This window comes from Perna viridis, chromosome 13, assembly GCF_037379345.1.
Source record: "Perna viridis isolate PV_CMFRI_1.1 ecotype Kerala chromosome 13, ASM3737934v1, whole genome shotgun sequence".
Classification (NCBI taxonomy): domain Eukaryota; kingdom Metazoa; phylum Mollusca; class Bivalvia; order Mytilida; family Mytilidae; genus Perna; species Perna viridis.
Genome location: NC_142457.1, coordinates 25,355,339 through 25,373,638, shown reverse-complemented (window position 1 = coordinate 25,373,638; position 18,300 = coordinate 25,355,339). Strand labels below are relative to the sequence as shown.

Below are 18,300 nucleotides of genomic sequence, written 5' to 3'. Positions count from 1 at the left end.
TTAATGCTATTATATTCAGATAATAGTCTTCAACTGATTGTCTCCAAAAGATCTTTCGAATTTTTCAGGATCCACATTGTAAAATATCAATACGAAATAAATAATATCTATTTCTACATGATTAAAGTGTTAAGAAATGCCATTAATAGAAGATTTTGCAATATTGGAAGAACGGTTCTATCCATTTTTTATGTGGTGGATGGGTCCACAGAAGTCCCCTCGTTTGTACCTCCGATATGCTACCTCCTCTTAGCACAGAGCGGAACACAGACTTTGTATGGAGAGCAAATATCAAATTAAAAAGAGTTTGTTGTATTATATCAACGATGAGTGGAGCGTTTAAATCAATGTCAGCAAAATAAAACTGCAAGCAGGATTTGCACTGCTATATCAACACTTGATTTTCGCAAAATTGAAATAACACCTGTTAAAACCGAGCCTCTTTTAAACTTTGATTTTATTAAGAAAGGTGTTTGGTCTTCAAAGATTTAAAATATATTAAACTTTATATTAAAATGTGTCTTTTTACTGTATTTCAATTAATCCCAGTGCCGGCCCGAGTGTATTTACTTTTTCCAACATGAGCAAATATTGCTTGAAATTCTAAACCTGAATCGTCAACAATTTGGTCCATATGAACATTTTGAAATCCGGTTATTTCAAGCGCTCTCATATATTCATTCGTATCGTATCTTCCGTATTTCAAGCATCCTTTTTCAACAAAATTGTTTACCCTTTGTGTACACGTGGTTGTGACCATAATAGTGTCTGCCTTCATGACACGATAAAGGTCACCACATCCGGCTTCAAGGTCGGGCCAAAAGTGGTAACAGTTGCAATGGAAAACTCGATCAAAACTGTTCTCTTTGAAAGGTAATTCTCCAGCACTCCCTTTCAATATTTCAAGTTTATCGTTGTTTATCTGACATTCCAATCGTTTAGATGCGACTTCAATCATTTTGTCCGAGATTTCTGCTCCATATATCTTGCCGCTTCCATCTACAAAGGGATATTACAAATTTTAGGAAATAAATATACAGTGCAATAAACGAAAAACTACGTGAAAACAATGAGGCGACGAATATGGAAGCCATTCATTAAAGAATAAACAGAACAAACAACACAAAACAAAAACGGAAGAAAACAAAAAAAGCAAAGAGTAAATGTCAATCTGAAGTCTCCCAAACGAATCAGTATGACAACTGAACATCAGAGTGATTGTTGACTATTTATAACTATTGGTCAATTCCTTGTTTGAATTTACCGCCAATCCTCTGGGTTTGTACAATTGCATGCTATGTGGGATATTTAGTTTTTTCTAACGCAGTCGGTATAGTTTCGCTTTTTACCCTTTGATCTTAAAGATGCCCTTCCATGGAACCGCAAGTCACCTGATCGAAATTCTGCTTTCCGGTTGGCAAAATACTGATAACTTAGTGGCGTTCGAAAAAAAACTGCATCGGAAATTGAAATTGCGCGTCATGTGTTATTTCCTGATGAAATGTAGAAAACTATTAGTAAAAAGAACAAATTTCACTGCGTCGGCTATTACACCTGCGGAGTTGCTCATAAAAGTCTATAAACCGCAGTCTTCCTTTCGTGGTTTGGTATCTAGTGTTGAAATGTTCTTTGTTGTATATGTCTGTTTTCCATGTCTGATCTTTGTCCCTGGATTAAATTCTTTTGATTTCAACTAGAACCTTGGTTCACTTGATTACTCTTGCAATATACATGTTTGGTATTTTTTTGTATTTATTCAATATGATGGAAGTCACAACCCCAAAACCAATGATTTTTATAGGTGACCAGCCGGTCCATATATTGCAATTTGACCCGAAGTAACTTGAACTATTAATGATTTGATATATTATACTTTTTATATGTACAAAATGTATATAGTTGGCTTTGGATCGTTCATGTAAAAAAGAAAGATAAAACATACAGAATTTCCTACATTGTGACGTCACGTTCTTAATTTGAAAATGAGGCGGTCCATATATTTTTTTCTTCCGTTCCATATTTTATACTTATTGTTTTGGTATCAGGTGTACAGCAAATTATTTTCCTAAAGGTAAATCATTATACCTGAGTACACAATTCTTTTCAAAATTTATGTGAATAGGTTTACTATTTTGATGAGTAGCGCGCCAAAACACTTGGTATATTGTACGTATAATTGGTATTTCAATAACATTTTTAAAACGTCGATTACCTCGGTTTTCGGTGCCTTTTTAAGCAGCAGGGTATGATTAAAAATGCGGGATCCGGAATGGGTTGATAATAATAGCAACCTAGAAACCTTAAATCCATACCTGTCTTACAATAATGGTCACCTTTAATCTCGATCAGGCGCAGATATTCCGACGCTTTACACCCATTCTGTCACACTCAGTGCTAAATCGCACCCTTTTATGCAATTAGTAAAGCACACCGGACACAGTTTATCGGGTTTGTAATGAGTAGTGCTCATGCCCGCTGATTTTTTACATCCTGTATAGCAGAATCTAAAAGCTAGCGGATTGATACTTTCTAAATCAGGAAGCGATCACAGGTCTGCGGAAGAAACTGGTAAAGCAGAGCTTATAAGTTAGCGGAGAGATACATAGTAAATCATGAAACAGTTATAAGTACGTCTGTAGAGGAGATTTTTTACTCACCTTCAACAAATTTGTAAGCGGTTTCTAGTCCTATACCGGGACCAAACCCAACCTCAAGCACATGGTGATCAGGTTCTATCTGGCATAATGTTGCAGCATTCTCTTCTAATACGGAGTTGTGCTTGATAAAAAGCTGAATCCACACAAAAATACTACTGTAAAACACATCTTAGGTAACCCTTTTTGGATTTTGAAATGTGTCCGGTTTAGACAGGTGTTTGGTTTGGCAAGGTTCAAAAATACATTACAAAGTGTCCGGTTTAGACAGGTTTTAATGTAACTTATGTTTAAATAAGCTAAAAGTAAAACACCGAGACTTCCAAAAAATTCCATATTTTGTTTTGGGTTTTGGGTTTGACTACCCATTTCGATTGAGTAGTTGGTCTTGAATTCTTCTTGTGTAAAAGCGATCAAGGGAACCAAGATTCGAACGGAAAGCAAAGAGAAATATATTCCAAAGGGAAAACACATATAGCAAAGAACATGTAGTAACTACAATTACTCGTATACAAAAAAAACAACGGTAAATGAACACAGAAGTATGGACGATGTGCACCGGTAGGGTAAGCGTCATCTGTGTTACTTAATAAACACCCGCCGAGTTGCCCATATAGTAGACGAACGAGGAAAGAAAAACTATGACACGGAGAACGAATCCGTAATCATGGGAGGATGGACCAGGTGTACAGGTAGAATGTAGTTTTGGATTTATATTAACCTATGTATTTGGTGATGATGTTGGCTATGAGATGTTACTCTTCGAAATACGTGTACAGTATGCCGAAATATGCAATATTAATATAAGCGGTGTTTTTTAGAATATTTATTTAGATAAAGAGATCATAAAAATAAATACATTCCATCTTTCAGAATAAAATAATGATTCTCCAGTGTAACAAACATCGTTTTGGAATAACGCGTGTTGTCTTAGTTTATGGTTTTTTTTTATTTATTTTTTTAGTTTCTTTTTTTGTTTGTTTGTTTGTTTGTTTATGCATTGGTTTTCCATTGTTTTGGTTTCAGTTTGCAGGGGTGGATCCAGACACTTCGCACAGGAGGGTGCGATTCGGGATTTACAAAAAAGGGGTGCTAGGACATTATTTGCCATTTTTGTCAATTTAAAACATGAAAATGGCAAATTTTACGACTGAAATAGAGGATGCCATCCCCCGCATCCCCCATCTCTGGATCTGCCACTGAGTTTGTTTCTAATAAAGTCTGTATCAGATTCGTAAAGTCCAAAGTAAAATAAAAGATAGCTGTACATATATACTAACCTTTGTTACGTACCATCCAAAAAGACCTGTACCTGGCTGACGGAGATTCTTTGCTACTTCCTCTTGAAAGAAAGACGTCATATCTGCAGGAACCGTCAAACAAAAAAAAAACATTTTATTTACTGACTGTATCAATTCGTCATTAAAACATGTATAGATCAGACAAAGTAGTTTTACAGTTTTATATACATGAAAAATGCTCACTGAATATCAATTGCTACTTTTTAAAACAACTTATATAAATAGAAATTGCATACTTCATTTGAATGAATTTTTTATGTTGGTAGTATTTGAAGTGTATGATCACGGGCTGGACATATATTAACAATGGGAAAATGATTAAGCATATTTTAATGTCAACAAGACTTAATAATTGTCATTAATACTGGTGCAGACCCAGTAGCTACTCCAGAGAGGGTTACCCTCCTCCATTTTTTTTTCTATTTTGGAAAATACTTTGTAAGCTTCGCGCATATTTTGGGAAAAAACAAACAAATAATACCCAGGACACCCACAGAAGAGCACGTTATACCAAGCATACCCTTTTCTGGATCCATCCCTGAGAACCATCATGTTTAAAGTAACTCGGCTACAGACAAAAAATAAAAAAATAAGTATAATCGTAAATTGAAATCGATGCGTCAATAGCCGCCAAGCGATGCATGGCTTAGTATTTCAATGTCAAATCAGGAAGTGTTCAGTTCTATGTTTGTTTTCGTACGTTTTAATTTGGTGAAAAACATTTGATGAAAAAATAAAAGTAAAGTAAAGGCCAAGAATTCCCTATTTTCAAATTTACAATCCCTATAAAACTGGCTACTTCCATAGTATTTCCATACCTCCGACGAAATTCGCTTACCTGCAAGTTACCTGTATTGCGTCATGTGAGCATTAATGACTTTTTCCACCGGTGACAGTATTCAATCGTGAAATGATTTTTTATTATAAATTTATCCAGAAGTCAAATAATCAGTGGTCTGGGGTTGCGGGACTTAGAGGTCCTTTTTTTCGATGAATTTTGATGTTGAATATAAACAAAAGATGAGCAAATGATTGCCCGCTTCCCTTTAAAACTTTCTGGAGCCCTGTATATGTACAGCATCGGGTTTAAAATTTAATAAAATTGAATATCATATTCAATGTTCAGTCATTATTCATTAGGCACGGCGTATATTCTATTAAGAACAAAGCTCACTAGTCAAATTCCATTAATCAAATGATCGCCTGGCATCGGGTATAATCTATTGAGACCGAAGCTTGCTTTTAAAATTCAATTAATCAATTAATCAAATTATCACCTGACCGACAAAGTATGGTTGTACCGGATGTATTCTATTGAGGCCAAAGCTCGCTAGTCAAATTCCGTTAATCAACTGATCACCTGGCAATGTACACCACGTATATTAACCGGGTATATTCTATTGAGACCAAAGCTCACTAGTCATATTCCTTAATTAAATACTAGTAATCGCCTGGCAAGGTACACAATGTACATTATGATTGAGGCCAAAGCTCTCTGGTCAAATTAAATTAATTTTAAGGACATTATAATTAAATTATCACTAGTCATATTCCATTCTAATCAAATAGTCATTTATATTTCATAATCCAGCCTGGTTAATATTATTCCATTTTTATCAAATGATAAACAGTCATATTTTATTTTTCACAAATAGTCACCATTCACTTAAGTTTTTCATTAACATTAGCAGATTGCCTGGAATATAAGTCGTTTGTCCTCCGTTATGTCTTTCATCTTTACATCCTTGAACCCAGTCTTTTCCAGTCCTCTCACATTTCGTTCTTGGTCAGTATTTCCGTACTTCAAAAAACCCTTTCCTTCTGCAAATTAGAGGGAGTCTAAACTTAACATGGTAACCATTACAGAACCTGGTCGTATGACCCTGCAGAGTTCACGACATCCAGCTTCAAGATCAGGCCAAAAATAGTAACAGTTACAGTGAAAACTCGATCAAAACTGTTTTTATCAAACGGTAAGTTATCAACACTAGCATTCACAATCTCTACTTTTTCTTCCTTAATTTGTGATGCTAGTGTTTTCTAAGCCACTTTTAGCATTTTATCTGAGAATCCTACACCGTAGACTTTTCCTTAACTAAAACATGACATTTCAGTATTTAAACATTTTTTTTTAATTATTAAAAAAATAAATATGGCTGAAACACTATCATGCAGATCCAACACTTGGTCGCAAACCTTGTTTGTAGGATATGTATTTGTTTACGGGTGTGATAAGAGTTATCAAGGGAACAAAGATTATAGCGGCAATCAAAAGAATGCAATCCGGGGATAAAGACCGGACATGGTTATCAGACATACTCAACAAAGAACACAAAGTAACTAAGACGATACACATACAAAGCAAAAAAAGCAAATGAACAACTCGGACTCCACTAAAAACTGAGAGCATGGACCAGGTGCACCAGTAGGGTAAGCATCCTCTGCATTTCTAGGGACACCCGCCGGGTTGTTCATACAAAAATCAAGTCCGGCCTAGACGAAAGAGGAAAGGAAAACTATGACAGTTACCACCTAAGTACACTATCCCAAAAAATTGCATGTACTCACCCATGAAGAAAGACCGTATTTAAACTAGACGTTCTAAAGAGACTAAATCGTTCACATGGTACAATGTTTTGGAACTTTTAAAATTTGCAAAGTAATGGCATAAGCTTACTGTGGCCTTTGGTCCAGGTGAGCTAAAATGTAAGAATGGCGAAAAATTTGCCGTGAAAATGGTCGGGAAATTTTGCCGTGCATTTCACCCAACATCTTAATGATTGCAAGATGGGAGCAGCATGGTCACTTTTTATCAAGTACTAGTACACAATGGAAAATAAGAACGGATATGATGAAACTCGACACATGCACCAATATAACAGAAATTCAAAAACCGTAAAATACTTTAAGATATCCCCAAAAGTTCTTCAACAAGTGAAAACACACAAAATGAGATATCCACTTAAAGAATGATCGCGTTTGCTGAAAGATTACTCAGAACATGTTAAAGAATGGTAATATACCATCAAAGTAGATCCATGCTCCACGTATAAATTTAATACATGTAGTTCAAAAAATGGGAAAATCAGAAAATCTTGACAAACAAAAAAGGAGCTTTCTTCAATATAAATAATCATTGTATAAAAATATCATATTCCATCAAAGCGTTTTGTAGTTTTCTTACGACAGACAGACAAAGGTTTACCATATTTTACGGGCGTTGAAAGATAGGCATAAAACAACGCTATGTATTTTGAAACCCTAGTTGTGTGAGTTGGTCACTATTAAAACCTTCCAAGTACCACTTTCTGGGGAAACTCCAGTATAAAAAATAAATTGGCCAGCCATGATCAAGTTTAGTTTACCAGTAACGCTTTGTAACGTAAATTGGCCAGAGTCACGTAAAATCAATCACACCAGGCTAGTGGCATTAAAATGACTAACATTAGAAAGGTATATAGTACATGTACATGAATATTGCCGGAATTATCAAGTTTTGTTACGACGCTTAAAAATGATGGGATGGCAAGGGTTTCCTGCTTGGCGCTTGGCGAAATGCGGGGGGGTCATCAAAATACTATACGACAAACGCAATAACTTCTCATTTTAAATTGTCAATTTTTCATGTGTATGTTACAAAATTCCTATTTGTATCACAGCTTATAGTCATACAAAGGTCTGTCGAAGCTTCTTGGATTTAATTGTTGAATCGTGGTAAATTTTATATCTTATCAAGCAATTGGAACAAGATTGTGTTTCCAAACTAATATCATTATTTCGAAAGTCACGCACTCGTAGATCGTTATGGTGAGGTCACTTGTGCACAAACTTGTTAACAAAGTAGAATTTCCCATCTTTCGTCTTTTAACTATGATATTCATTAAAAAAGCAGAGGACATTTACCCTATCGACGCACCTTGTCCATAGAGTCCCTTTTGAGTATCTATACATTCTCGTTTCTGAGTGATTTTAGCTAAATTGTGCATGTTATTTATAGTGTTGTTTTTCTGGGGTTTTTGTGGTTTAGTCTTGAATATTGCGTTCCTCGGTCTGCTTATGGTCTTTATTCTTTACACCCTTACCGTAGTAACAAACCATCCAAATGGTCCGGGTTTAGGTTTGCATAGATTTCTTGCTATTACTTCCCTTATCAAAGAAACCATTTCCTCTACAAAGGAAGTTGTCGTTATATATAGCTAACTTATACTTCATTGATTTTTTGTTTATTCAAATTTATTTTAAGTGAAGTTTAAGCCAAGAAAAATTATATGTTTGCTAAGGTTACATGGAATGAAAAAAATAGGGTAGGTAGGTAAAATCGTATATATATATATATATATATATATATATATATATATATATATATATATATATATATATATATATATATAAGTGCTTAACTCGGTAATATGTGGTGAATGAGAATTCTGAGATTAGTTTTCTAGGGGTAGGGGTAATTTTTTAACATTTTTTGAAAATCCTTTCTCAAAAATTAGGTTTTCGTTGTTTATTTATGTAGAAAATTAAATTTTCTTTCGAATGATACCAAATTTGAGACGTTTTAGTTGAGCAATAACTTACAGAGTCGAATTTATGTGACTTTTTACCGAAAAATCGAAAATCCCATTTTTTTGTTTTGTTTTTTTTTTTTTTTTTGATAAATTCGGACCAAGGAAATCGGCAAAATTCATCAAAAGAACCCCAGAAGTATAAATTGTGATAATACTATATTAACAGGAAATACCAAATAAACCATTTTTTACTGAAACATTAATAGTCTAGGGGTTTTGACATTGAAAACTATGTCAATTTAAGCAATTTTTAGGCAGGGTAGGGGTACTTTTTTTTCATTTTACCGCAAAACCCTAAGTGTTACTGCAACTTTCTTGGTACCATTGTAAAGCTGAGACATTGGGCTACATGATGAAGCATACATATGTACGTTTGTTCCGTAGAAAAAAGTTCGTAGAATCAAAAAACTTTAAAAAAAAAAAAAAATATGTATATTTTATTGCCTCAATGAGGTATAGAAAGTAGCCAAAAATACAAAAATGCTTCAGTTTATTTTTGGCGACAAAAAGATTTGAAATGAGAGGTATAAGGGTACCTGAAACTCATATTTTGGTTGATGAGTGGGGGGTTGACGGAGGGTTATCTCAGCCCACGTACTATATCTAAAGAGCTTTGAAGCACGTCATATTAGAATAGACAATATTAATTAAACAACAAGGTAATCGTAATTCAATCATTTTCAGACACTTTCAGTAAACAGTGGCGGATAGAGAATCACCTATAGGGGTGAGGGCAAGCATATCATTGATAAACAAATTTTTGCACGCGTTCCATTTTTGCAATTGACAAGGGGCCGGCACGGGTCCTTGGATCCGCATAATGATAAATTATATATATTTGTGGTAATTTCATCGCAATCTTTTACATTCTTTGCATGCGGAAAAATCACGTATCACTGCATGGACCAACCAACTTTAAAAAAAAAACGTCTACGTTTTATTTTTAACATACAACATACATCGTTTACTGGTTTATTAATCTTCCTTGGTACGATAAATTAATAGTTCAGTCACATATTGTTGCAGATACCTTATACTAAGCAAATTAAATTGAAACTGTACCGAAATGCTCACTTCAGCCAGGGTAAGAAATATGCTTATCACCCTCTACTGAGTACTGTCGAAGGGTCAACCGATAAAAACCCTCCTAAAGAAATGAGCTTGTATTTCGAAACTCTGGCTGTGTGGGTTAGTCGCTAATAAAACCTCCCAAGTGCCAAAACCGGTGTTGGATTTTCCTTTTCGATTTTTTATGAGTTCTTCTGATGTGTAAGAGTAATGAAGGGAACCAAGATTCGAGCGGAAATCAAAGAGGAATATATTTTAAGGATAACGACTAGAAAGGGAAAACACACACATATCACAAAGAACATGAAATAACAAAAATTATTCGTATTACGAAGACACAAAATTAAATATGCAATTCAGACTCCACTAAAAACTGGAAGCATGGACGATGTGCATCGGTAGAATAAGTGTCCTCTGCTCTTCTAGAAACACTCTCCGAGTTGCTCGTTAAGTTGACGTACGAGGAAAAGAAAACTATGACACGGTGAACGAATCGGTTCTCATGGGAGCATGGCGCATGTGCACCGGAAGGGTACGATTCAGTCTTGGGATTTAGATTAACCTATGTGTTTGGTGATGATGCTGGCGTTGAGATGTTACTCTTTGAAACACGTGTACAGTATACCGAAGTTTGCAATATTAATATAAGTGGTGTTTTTGTAGAATATTTTAGATAAAGAGATCATAAAAAATAAATTCATTCCATCTTTTAGAATAAAATAATGAATCTCCGGTGAAACGGGCATCGTTTTGAAAAAACACGTGTTTTTTTTTATTTTATGTATTTGTAGTAAGTTTTTTGTTTGTTATGTATTTCTTTGTTCTTTGTTTTTCTTCCATTTTGTAGGGGCGGATCCAGATGCTTTGAAAAGGAGGGGTGACAGCCGGGGTTCCGCAGAAAAAGTAGGCGCTAGGACGTTATCTGCCATTTTATATTTTGTCAATTTAACACATGAAATCGACAAATTTTAAAATATAAAAAGGGGGTGCCAATTAATCCCCTGTACCACCCCCCACCCCCCCCCCCCAACTTCTTTCTGGATCCGCCACTGTGTCATTTTTTAAGTCCAAAGTAAAATTAAAAAAAAAGCTGTAAAGCACCCAAAATAGCCCTGAATCTTGTTGACGGCGAGTCTTTGCAACTTGGTCTCGAAAGACATATCATTTCTACATATATATATGAATCAGTCAAAGTAGTTTTACAGTTACAGTTACAATTTGCGAAAAGATTAATTTATACTTTAAAAAAATAACTTAATTAAGAAGAAATTGCATACATCTGATGTTCGCAGTATTTCAGGTGGAAGATATCAGCAGAACTTACTAATAATGGAAAAAGGGTAGAATTGTCGGAATACTTCCTCTATAAGGCAGCAAAGTGATATGTTTTAATGTTTCAATTAGACCTGATAATTATGAAAGGTCACGCGAGGTTAAAGGCTAAACCAGAAAGGGTATCGGGGAATGGAACCCTCCACTTTTCTGGACAATACTTTTTAAGCTTCGAGCACATTTTCGACAAATAATACACAAGGCATCCTTTTCTGAGTCCATCGTGTTAAAAGATAGTTGGCCACGGAAAAAAATACAACTGTGAACTGAAATTGATGCGTCAATATCCGCCAGGTGTTGCATGGTTTTGAACTTTGAATATGTAAAATTAGGAAGGTTGTTAAAGTGTTTAGATCTTGTTCGTTTTCGTAAGTTTTAATTTGGTGTAAAACATTTGAAACATTATGTTATTAAAGGCGTGGATACGGCCGGTTCCTTTCCGTATTTTCCAAATTTACCGTGCCTTTAAAACTTCCACGGCATTTAAAACCTCGGACGTAATTCGCTTACTTGACAGTCATGTGTACATCAATGACTCTTTTCATTTGTGGCAGTATCCAATCGAGGATACTATAAATTTACCCAATAGTGAAATAATCAGTGGCCTGGAGTTCCGGGACTTTGAGCTCCCTCTTTTTGTTGTAAAATTAGGCAAAATGTGGGCAAATGATGAGCAAATGATAGCCCGCTTCCTGCCCCTGAATAAGAACAACATCAGATTTAAAATTTAATACATTTGAATATCATATTCAATAATCAGTCATGTTTCATTAAAAAAAAACACCGGGTATACATGTATTGTATTGAGATCAAAGCTCACCGGTCAAATTCCATTAATCAACTGAACGCCTGGCAAAGTACGCAATGAGCATTATGGTTTTATTGAGACCAAAGCTCGCCAGTCAAATTCAATTAATCAACTGATCGCCTAGCAAAGTCCAAAATGCACATTATGGTACAATTGAGGCCAAAGCTCACCAGTCAAATTTCATAAATTAAATGATCACCTGACAAAGTACAAAATGTTAATTATGGTTGCACCGGGTATATTATATTGGGACCAAAGCTCACCAGTCAAATTTCATTATCAAATTTTCGCCTGGCAAAGTACACAGTGTACATTACGATTTCTACGAGAGCAAAGCTTTCTGGTTAAATTCCATTGGTTATAAGTACATTGTGATTAAATGATTATAGTCATATTCCATTATAATCAAATAGTAATTTATTTCCATGATCAAGTGATGATTCATACCATTAGTGATCAAATGATAAACAATCATATTTCATTTTTCACCGATGGTCACCACTCAATTATTTTTTTCATTAATATTAGCGAAGATTGCTTGGAGTTTAATTCTTTTTTCCTCCGTTATGTCTTTCATCTTTACATCCTTGAACCCAGTGTTTTCCAGTCCTCTCATAAGTCGGTCTGGGTCAGTATTTCCGTACTTCAAAAACCCCTTTTCTTCTGCAAGTTTTAGGTTGTCCAAATTTAAGATCGTAACCATTACAGAACTTGGTCGCATGACCCTGTAGAGTTCATGACACCCGGCTTCAAGGTCAGGCCAAAAATAATAAGAGTTACAGTGAAAAACTCGATCAAAACTGTTTTTATCAAACGGTAAGTTATCAACACTAGCATTCACAATCTCTACTTTTTCTTCCTTAATTTGTGATGCTAGTCTTCTCGAAGCCACTTTTAGCATTTTATCTGAGATATCTGCACCATAGACTTTTCCAGATCCACCTATATTAAAGAAAAAGACATATGTAATGTACAAAATATAGATTAACTAAGTAAAAAACCTGACATTTCTATATTTTAACATTTCTTTAATTATCTTCAATTAAATATGGCTAAGGCACTATCATGCAGATCCAACACTTGGTCGCAAACCTTGTTTGTGAGGTATGTATGTATGGGTGGGATAAGTAACCAAGCTGCAAAACAGCGACTGACGTTTGAAATTCACTCCAGACGCTGCAGTCAGTCCTCTCAGAAAACGCAAGAATCTTGCAAAGTCGGTAAAATGAGAATGATTTTACGCGACGTTGTCGGATTGTCAAACGACGTTTTTACTTGAATAATGTCCGAGACTGACTACGAAATGCACGTATGTATGGGTTAATAAGTGAGGAAACGAACGACTGAAGCTGTGTGGAGCTTAATAAGTTACCAACTAAGTATAAGGAAATATATACAGATACCTTTACAGTCGATATATAAAAAGTAAGAATTGCGGAAAATTTGCCGTGAAAATGATCGGGAAATTTTGCCGTGCATTTCACGGTGTTCGCATTTATCGAAAGCTAACGCAGAGTGCGGTTACATATAACAGCTCAAATTGAGATTTTCATCAAATCCTTCCTCAACTCAAATTTCGACCAATCAGATCACTTGAAATCGAAAATTTGAGGAAAAAACTGGACTTAAGTTTCCTTATATGAAACCCGCGTCAAAACAAATTCAAGAATGGCAATGTACCATCAAAATAACCAACATTACAAATCCATATACCTGAAATGTATTTACAAGCCGCCTCTAGTCCGATTCCCGGTCCGAATCCGACTTCCAAAACTTTATGTTCTGGCTCTATTTTGCAAAGTTTTGCTCCATATTCTTCTAGTATAACATTCTTTCTTTCAAATACATACTGTAAAATAAATAACGTGTTTTTTGTGCTGTCGTAAATTCGATAGTACAAAATAGGAAAATCAGAAAACCTTGAAAAACAAAATGGCAGGCGCGGATCCAAGGACTGGCGTACCGGGCGAAGAATTCCCGCTTGGCGAAAGGGGGTTCATCACTATACTAGTACTTTACGACAAACGCAATGATTTCTTATTTTAAATAGTCAATTTTCCATTTGCCTTCAGCCCCTGCATATACACATATCACAGCTCATACTATACTTCATACCAAGATCTATCGAAGCTTCTTGGATTTCATTGTTGCATCGTGCCAAATGTTATGTTATCAAGCAACTGGAACAAGATTGTGTTGCCCTAAAAAGTTATCACTTTGAAAGTCACGTAGATCGCTATGGTATGGCCACCTCCGCAATGAGAACAAAGAAAGTCGAAGTTCCCATATTTCGTCTAAATATGATATTTATAGAAAAGCAGAGGAAACTTACTCTGTCTACGCACCTTGTCCATATAGTCCAAGTTTTTAGTATCTATGTAGTCTCGTTTTCTGTGTGCTTTTAGCTAAATTGTGCATGTTATCTATAGTGCTTTTTTCTATTTTATGGTATAGTCTTGAATATTGCGTTTTTCGTTCTGTTCATGGATTTGTACTTTTATATCCTTACCTTAGTGACAAACCATCCAAATGGTCCAGATTTAGGTTTGCGTAGATTTCTTGCTATTCCGTCACTTATCAAAGAAACCATTTCGTCTACAAAGGAAGTTGTCGTTATGTCGCTTACTCCCACTTTGTTGACCAATTTTTTTTTCATATATTTTTTTAGGGAAATGGCGGTCGCCCTATAATGATCACTCTGTCCGTCAGTTACAAACTCGTGTTCGGGCTGTAATTTTTTGTCTTTCCGTATGGACTTTTGATATTTGACATGTGGGTAGATCACCTAAAGACGATGTGTCGCGTACCTGTATAGTGGCCTATGACCTAGAACTTTGACCTCAAGGTCAAATTCCTGTTAAACTCGTTTCCGGGCTGTAACTTTTTTGTCTTTCGATGTTAGCTTTTCATATTTGGCATTTGATTATTAAAGCAAAAACATATTTGATTCGATCCATACTTCTTCCTTAACTGGTAAATATTTCGATTGAATATGAGTGCTGCATTAAAAACTGAAAATTTTGAGTTGGTATCAAGCTTTTCCAAAATCGATTTCGTATACATGTGTTAACTGCCACATCGGGCCCACACATTTCTAGTTTTTTTTTTTATTTTAGTTTAAGCCAAGAAAAATATATGTCTGCTTAAGGTTGTAATGGACAAAAAAGGGTAGGTAGGAGTTATAAACCAAGTTTTTTTACCCGGTAACTAAAAATAAAACAAACACCAAGCGAAATATAGCAAGGCATCCTTTCTGCCGTATAATGGCGATTTGGGTGCTACACGTTTGAAGTGTCACATCCGGGGTAGACTATTTCAAGAGAAAAAATAAATATCAAATCGTGAACAAATCGGTTCTCATGGTGCACCGAAATAACTTTGTCTTCCTGATCATTTCTATTGTCCTTTTCAAATAGACAATAAACAATAGATTCATCGTAATCCTATCATTTTCAGAAACTTTCAAGTATAGACAGAAAAACCAGGCAAAGAAAGCAAAATCTTAGTCAAACTGTCGACACTTCCGGAAAACCTACAAAAGAGAAATCCGTAAAGCAGAACTATATTAACAACGCAAATTTCGAAGGTATCTCTGACATCAGTTCATATGAGATAGACACGCGACAGAAAACTATAAACCGGTATTTGTCAAAAATAATTCCAAATCATCTTCCAAATATGCAGAAGAAGATGTTTTCAAAATGCTGGAATTTTTTATCAACAACATATTTGTCCAATGTGGGGGCGCGTTTTTCAACAAACGGTCGGCATTCCAATAGGAATAAATTGTTCTCTCCTTGCTGACCTATTCTTTTACTGTTAAGAGGCTGACGTTATAGCTGATCTGCTCCGAAAGAAAGAACATCGTTTATCTAGATCCTTTAATCTCACTTCCCGCTATAAAGGTGACGTATTATTGGTAAACAATCCTACATGTAGTTTCGGGGATTTGATACATCGCATCTACCACAAAGAACTTGAGATAAAGGATACTACAGACACTGTGAAATCGGCCTCATATCTTGACCTATACTTAGAGATCGATGGTAAAGGAAAACTATTGGCCAAACTTTACGAGAAACGCGATGACTTTTCATTCAGAATTGTCAACTTCCCTTTCATCTGTGGCAACTTATCCCATCAGCACCTGCGTATGGAGTTTTCATATCACAACTCGTATATATACGTCATGCCAAAATTTAAGCTTGCCGTAACTACGCAGACTTTTTGTATCGCGCTAGACTTCTTACAGTTAGGTTTCTGGAACAGGGTTTTGTTGCTACAAGATTGAAGTCATCACTACAGAAGTTTTATGGTCATCATGAACTCGTGGATCGTTACGGTGTATCCATCTACAGCATGAAAACTGATTTGTTCAATGTGTCAATTTTCCTTTCCTCTTTCGTCTACCCTGTACGTGACTTTTTATGAGCAACTCGGCGGGTGTTTCTAGAAAAGCAGAGGACCCTCACCCTACCGGTGAACCTGTTCCATGCTCCCAATTTTTAGTGGAGTCCAAAAGTTGCTCATTTACTTTTGTAACTTTGTATGTATTATTTTAGTTACTTTATGTTCTTTATTGTGTTAGTCTGTTTTCCATGTAACGTCTTTGTCCCTGGATTACAGTATTTTGATTTCCGCTAGAATCTGACGGTCCCCTTGATTACTTTCGAACATCAGTTTCATGTTAACTCCTTGAACACATTATCTGCCGACACATGGTAAAACATCTGGAACACCATAACCTCTTAACATCCCTTGACCATGGATTTAGATCTGGATATTTAGGCGAAACTCAACTTGCTATAACCATCCATGATATGCTTAAATCCTACGATAATAGGAATCAAGTCCACAATGTGATCCTTGACTTCTCCAAAGCATTCAAGACTATTATCCGAGACAGACTACTGCATAAGACTTGCGAATATTTCGATTGAATATAAGTGCTGCATTAAGCAATATTCCAGCTAAGAATCATGTAAAATGTGATTCATGTTTGGAAAGCCTAGATATTTTTATTTCTGATATTTTGTTTAAAATGCTTAAGTAAACAGAAAATATTATATGGCTTTTCATGGAACCCCTGTTCATAAGGAATAATAATCATATAGAATGCACTGCAGATTTTAAAATTAAGGGAGATAACTTAGGAAATGACACTGAAAATACAACAGAAACTCTTTAATTTTAAATATAAATTATTTCCTAAGAACAGACAGATTGGAACGAAAAATTATACACTTCACCATACATACCTACACGTACATTGCATAAAGCAACTTAGTAACAAAAATAAAAATGTGTAGTCTTTTTGGGGTGTATCGCATCAAGGAGTCATATAATATATTTAAGTCCTTGATCGCATTTTAGAGGATTTGCATGCAGCGCTTCTTACAAAGACACTGCTTAAAAACTGAACGTAATCTCCAACTTTGTCCGAGGAAATGCCGAAAACAGCATATATAGAGTTAGTAATATATATAATAGAGTACGGGGCAATTATCTGGGATCCCTACACTCAAACAGGGATAAATAAACTTGAATGCACCCACAGGGGAGGGCTCACCTTGTAACATCGATTATAAATAAAGAGACGAGGGATGCCAGATCAAAATGCTACAGGACCTCAAATTACAAACTTAACCGTCCAGACGACGACAACACCAGCTAATTTTCTCTTTCAGTGACTGACAGTGGTTTTGTGCGGCTTCGACCAAGAGCAACTAATCTAATAGACAAATTAGAGCAACAAATTACACAGACTGCGTCACGACCAACATTACCAAAAATCAAGTCCGTATGAGCGGTATGTGCCTCCAAACAAAAACGAACAATTCAAGAATTCATTGTTTGTACGCATCGCCATAGATTGGAACTACCTAAAGGACTCAGTAGTGAGCGTCAAGAAGCCTGAGGAGATCAAAACATCACTTCCCAACCAGCGCAGACCATCCCCGTCACGCACTAGCCCAGCAGGGAATCTGACTGTGACTTACTCATACAGATACTGTGGCAGATCCAATTCTACAGTGTATATACCGGATATTTTCATGTTAGTAATATAGTCGTTTCTTTCACTGCAATCTTAACGAAATCACGTTTCATTGGACCAACCAACTTAGAAAAAAAAATTCGTTTTATTTTTAACCAGGAGTGCATATTATGTCCAATTAATAAAGTTCCTGTTATAACATACAATATACATAACGGGTTATTAACCTTCATGTATAAGAAAAATAATAGTTCAGTCATGTATATGTTTTGCAAACAAATCCCTTTAATTAAGCAAATTAAATTAAAATTTATCGAAATGCTAACACATGAATGTGTCTTCAACCTTGCATCAGATAGGTTAAGAAATCTCCTTACCACCTTCCTGCTGGTTCAAGCCAATAAACCTCGTCAGCGTATGAATTTTACAATTCATTTAAAAGATGTTTCATAATTTTTCAAAGTCAAACTATTTTTTTTCTAAAAAAGATAATGAAGCTTATCCATTCAAGTTCATGTGAAATTCGGTGCATTAAAATGGATAACGATCGCATTGTTTGGACTATTTTTCT

The 18,300-nt window shown here is 35.4% G+C and overlaps 2 protein-coding genes across 4 annotated transcripts; both read right to left on the bottom strand.

Moving 5' to 3' along the window:
- Window positions 1–439: 439 nt before the first annotated feature.
- Window positions 440–4,898, bottom strand: LOC148600089 (uncharacterized). 2 transcript variants are annotated; one of them, XM_088557012.1, is made up of 4 exons: window positions 4,794–4,898; window positions 3,935–4,017; window positions 2,658–2,790; window positions 440–999 (listed from the first exon to the last, which is right to left on the bottom strand). In XM_088557012.1, exons 2-4 carry the CDS (start codon window positions 4,013–4,015, stop codon window positions 536–538), a joined length of 678 nt encoding a protein of 225 aa, XP_088413138.1. In that variant the 5' UTR covers window positions 4,016–4,017; window positions 4,794–4,898; the 3' UTR covers window positions 440–535. The 2 variants fall into 2 exon arrangements, with proteins under 2 accessions (XP_088413138.1, XP_088413139.1); XM_088557013.1 differs by having other exon boundaries at window positions 4,774–4,799.
- Window positions 4,899–11,640: 6,742 nt separating this feature from the next.
- LOC148600088 (uncharacterized) lies at window positions 11,641–18,197 on the bottom strand. Of its 2 annotated transcripts, none has more exons than XM_088558077.1 (4): window positions 18,107–18,197; window positions 14,244–14,329; window positions 13,448–13,583; window positions 11,641–12,676 (listed from the first exon to the last, which is right to left on the bottom strand). In XM_088558077.1, the coding sequence occupies exons 1-4, from the start codon at window positions 18,162–18,164 to the stop codon at window positions 12,237–12,239; spliced, it is 720 nt and encodes a 239-aa protein (XP_088414203.1). In that variant the 5' UTR covers window positions 18,165–18,197; the 3' UTR covers window positions 11,641–12,236. The 2 variants fall into 2 exon arrangements, with proteins under 2 accessions (XP_088414203.1, XP_088414204.1); XM_088558078.1 differs by having other exon boundaries at window positions 18,056–18,139.
- Between the last annotated feature and the right edge of the window lie 103 nt (window positions 18,198–18,300).

What these genes read in the sequence shown, in the direction of transcription:
- LOC148600088 (XM_088558077.1), bottom strand. Translation starts at nt 18,164, where the DNA reads ATGAATTGTAAAATTCATACGCTGACGAGGTTTATTGGCTTGAACCAG. An exon ending in TTGGATGGTTTGTCACTAAG is followed by an intron (nt 13,584 to 14,243) that starts GTAAGGATATAA and finishes TTTATTTTACAG; the next exon opens with TATGTATTTGAAAGAAAGAA. An exon ending in GGCTTGTAAATACATTTCAG is followed by an intron (nt 12,677 to 13,447) that starts GTATATGGATTT and finishes TCTTTAATATAG; the next exon opens with GTGGATCTGGAAAAGTCTAT.
- LOC148600089 (XM_088557012.1), bottom strand. Translation starts at nt 4,015, where the DNA reads ATGACGTCTTTCTTTCAAGAGGAAGTAGCAAAGAATCTCCGTCAGCCA. An exon ending in TTGGATGGTACGTAACAAAG is followed by an intron (nt 2,791 to 3,934) that starts GTTAGTATATAT and finishes GTGTGGATTCAG; the next exon opens with CTTTTTATCAAGCACAACTC. An exon ending in CGCTTACAAATTTGTTGAAG is followed by an intron (nt 1,000 to 2,657) that starts GTGAGTAAAAAA and finishes ATCCCTTTGTAG; the next exon opens with ATGGAAGCGGCAAGATATAT.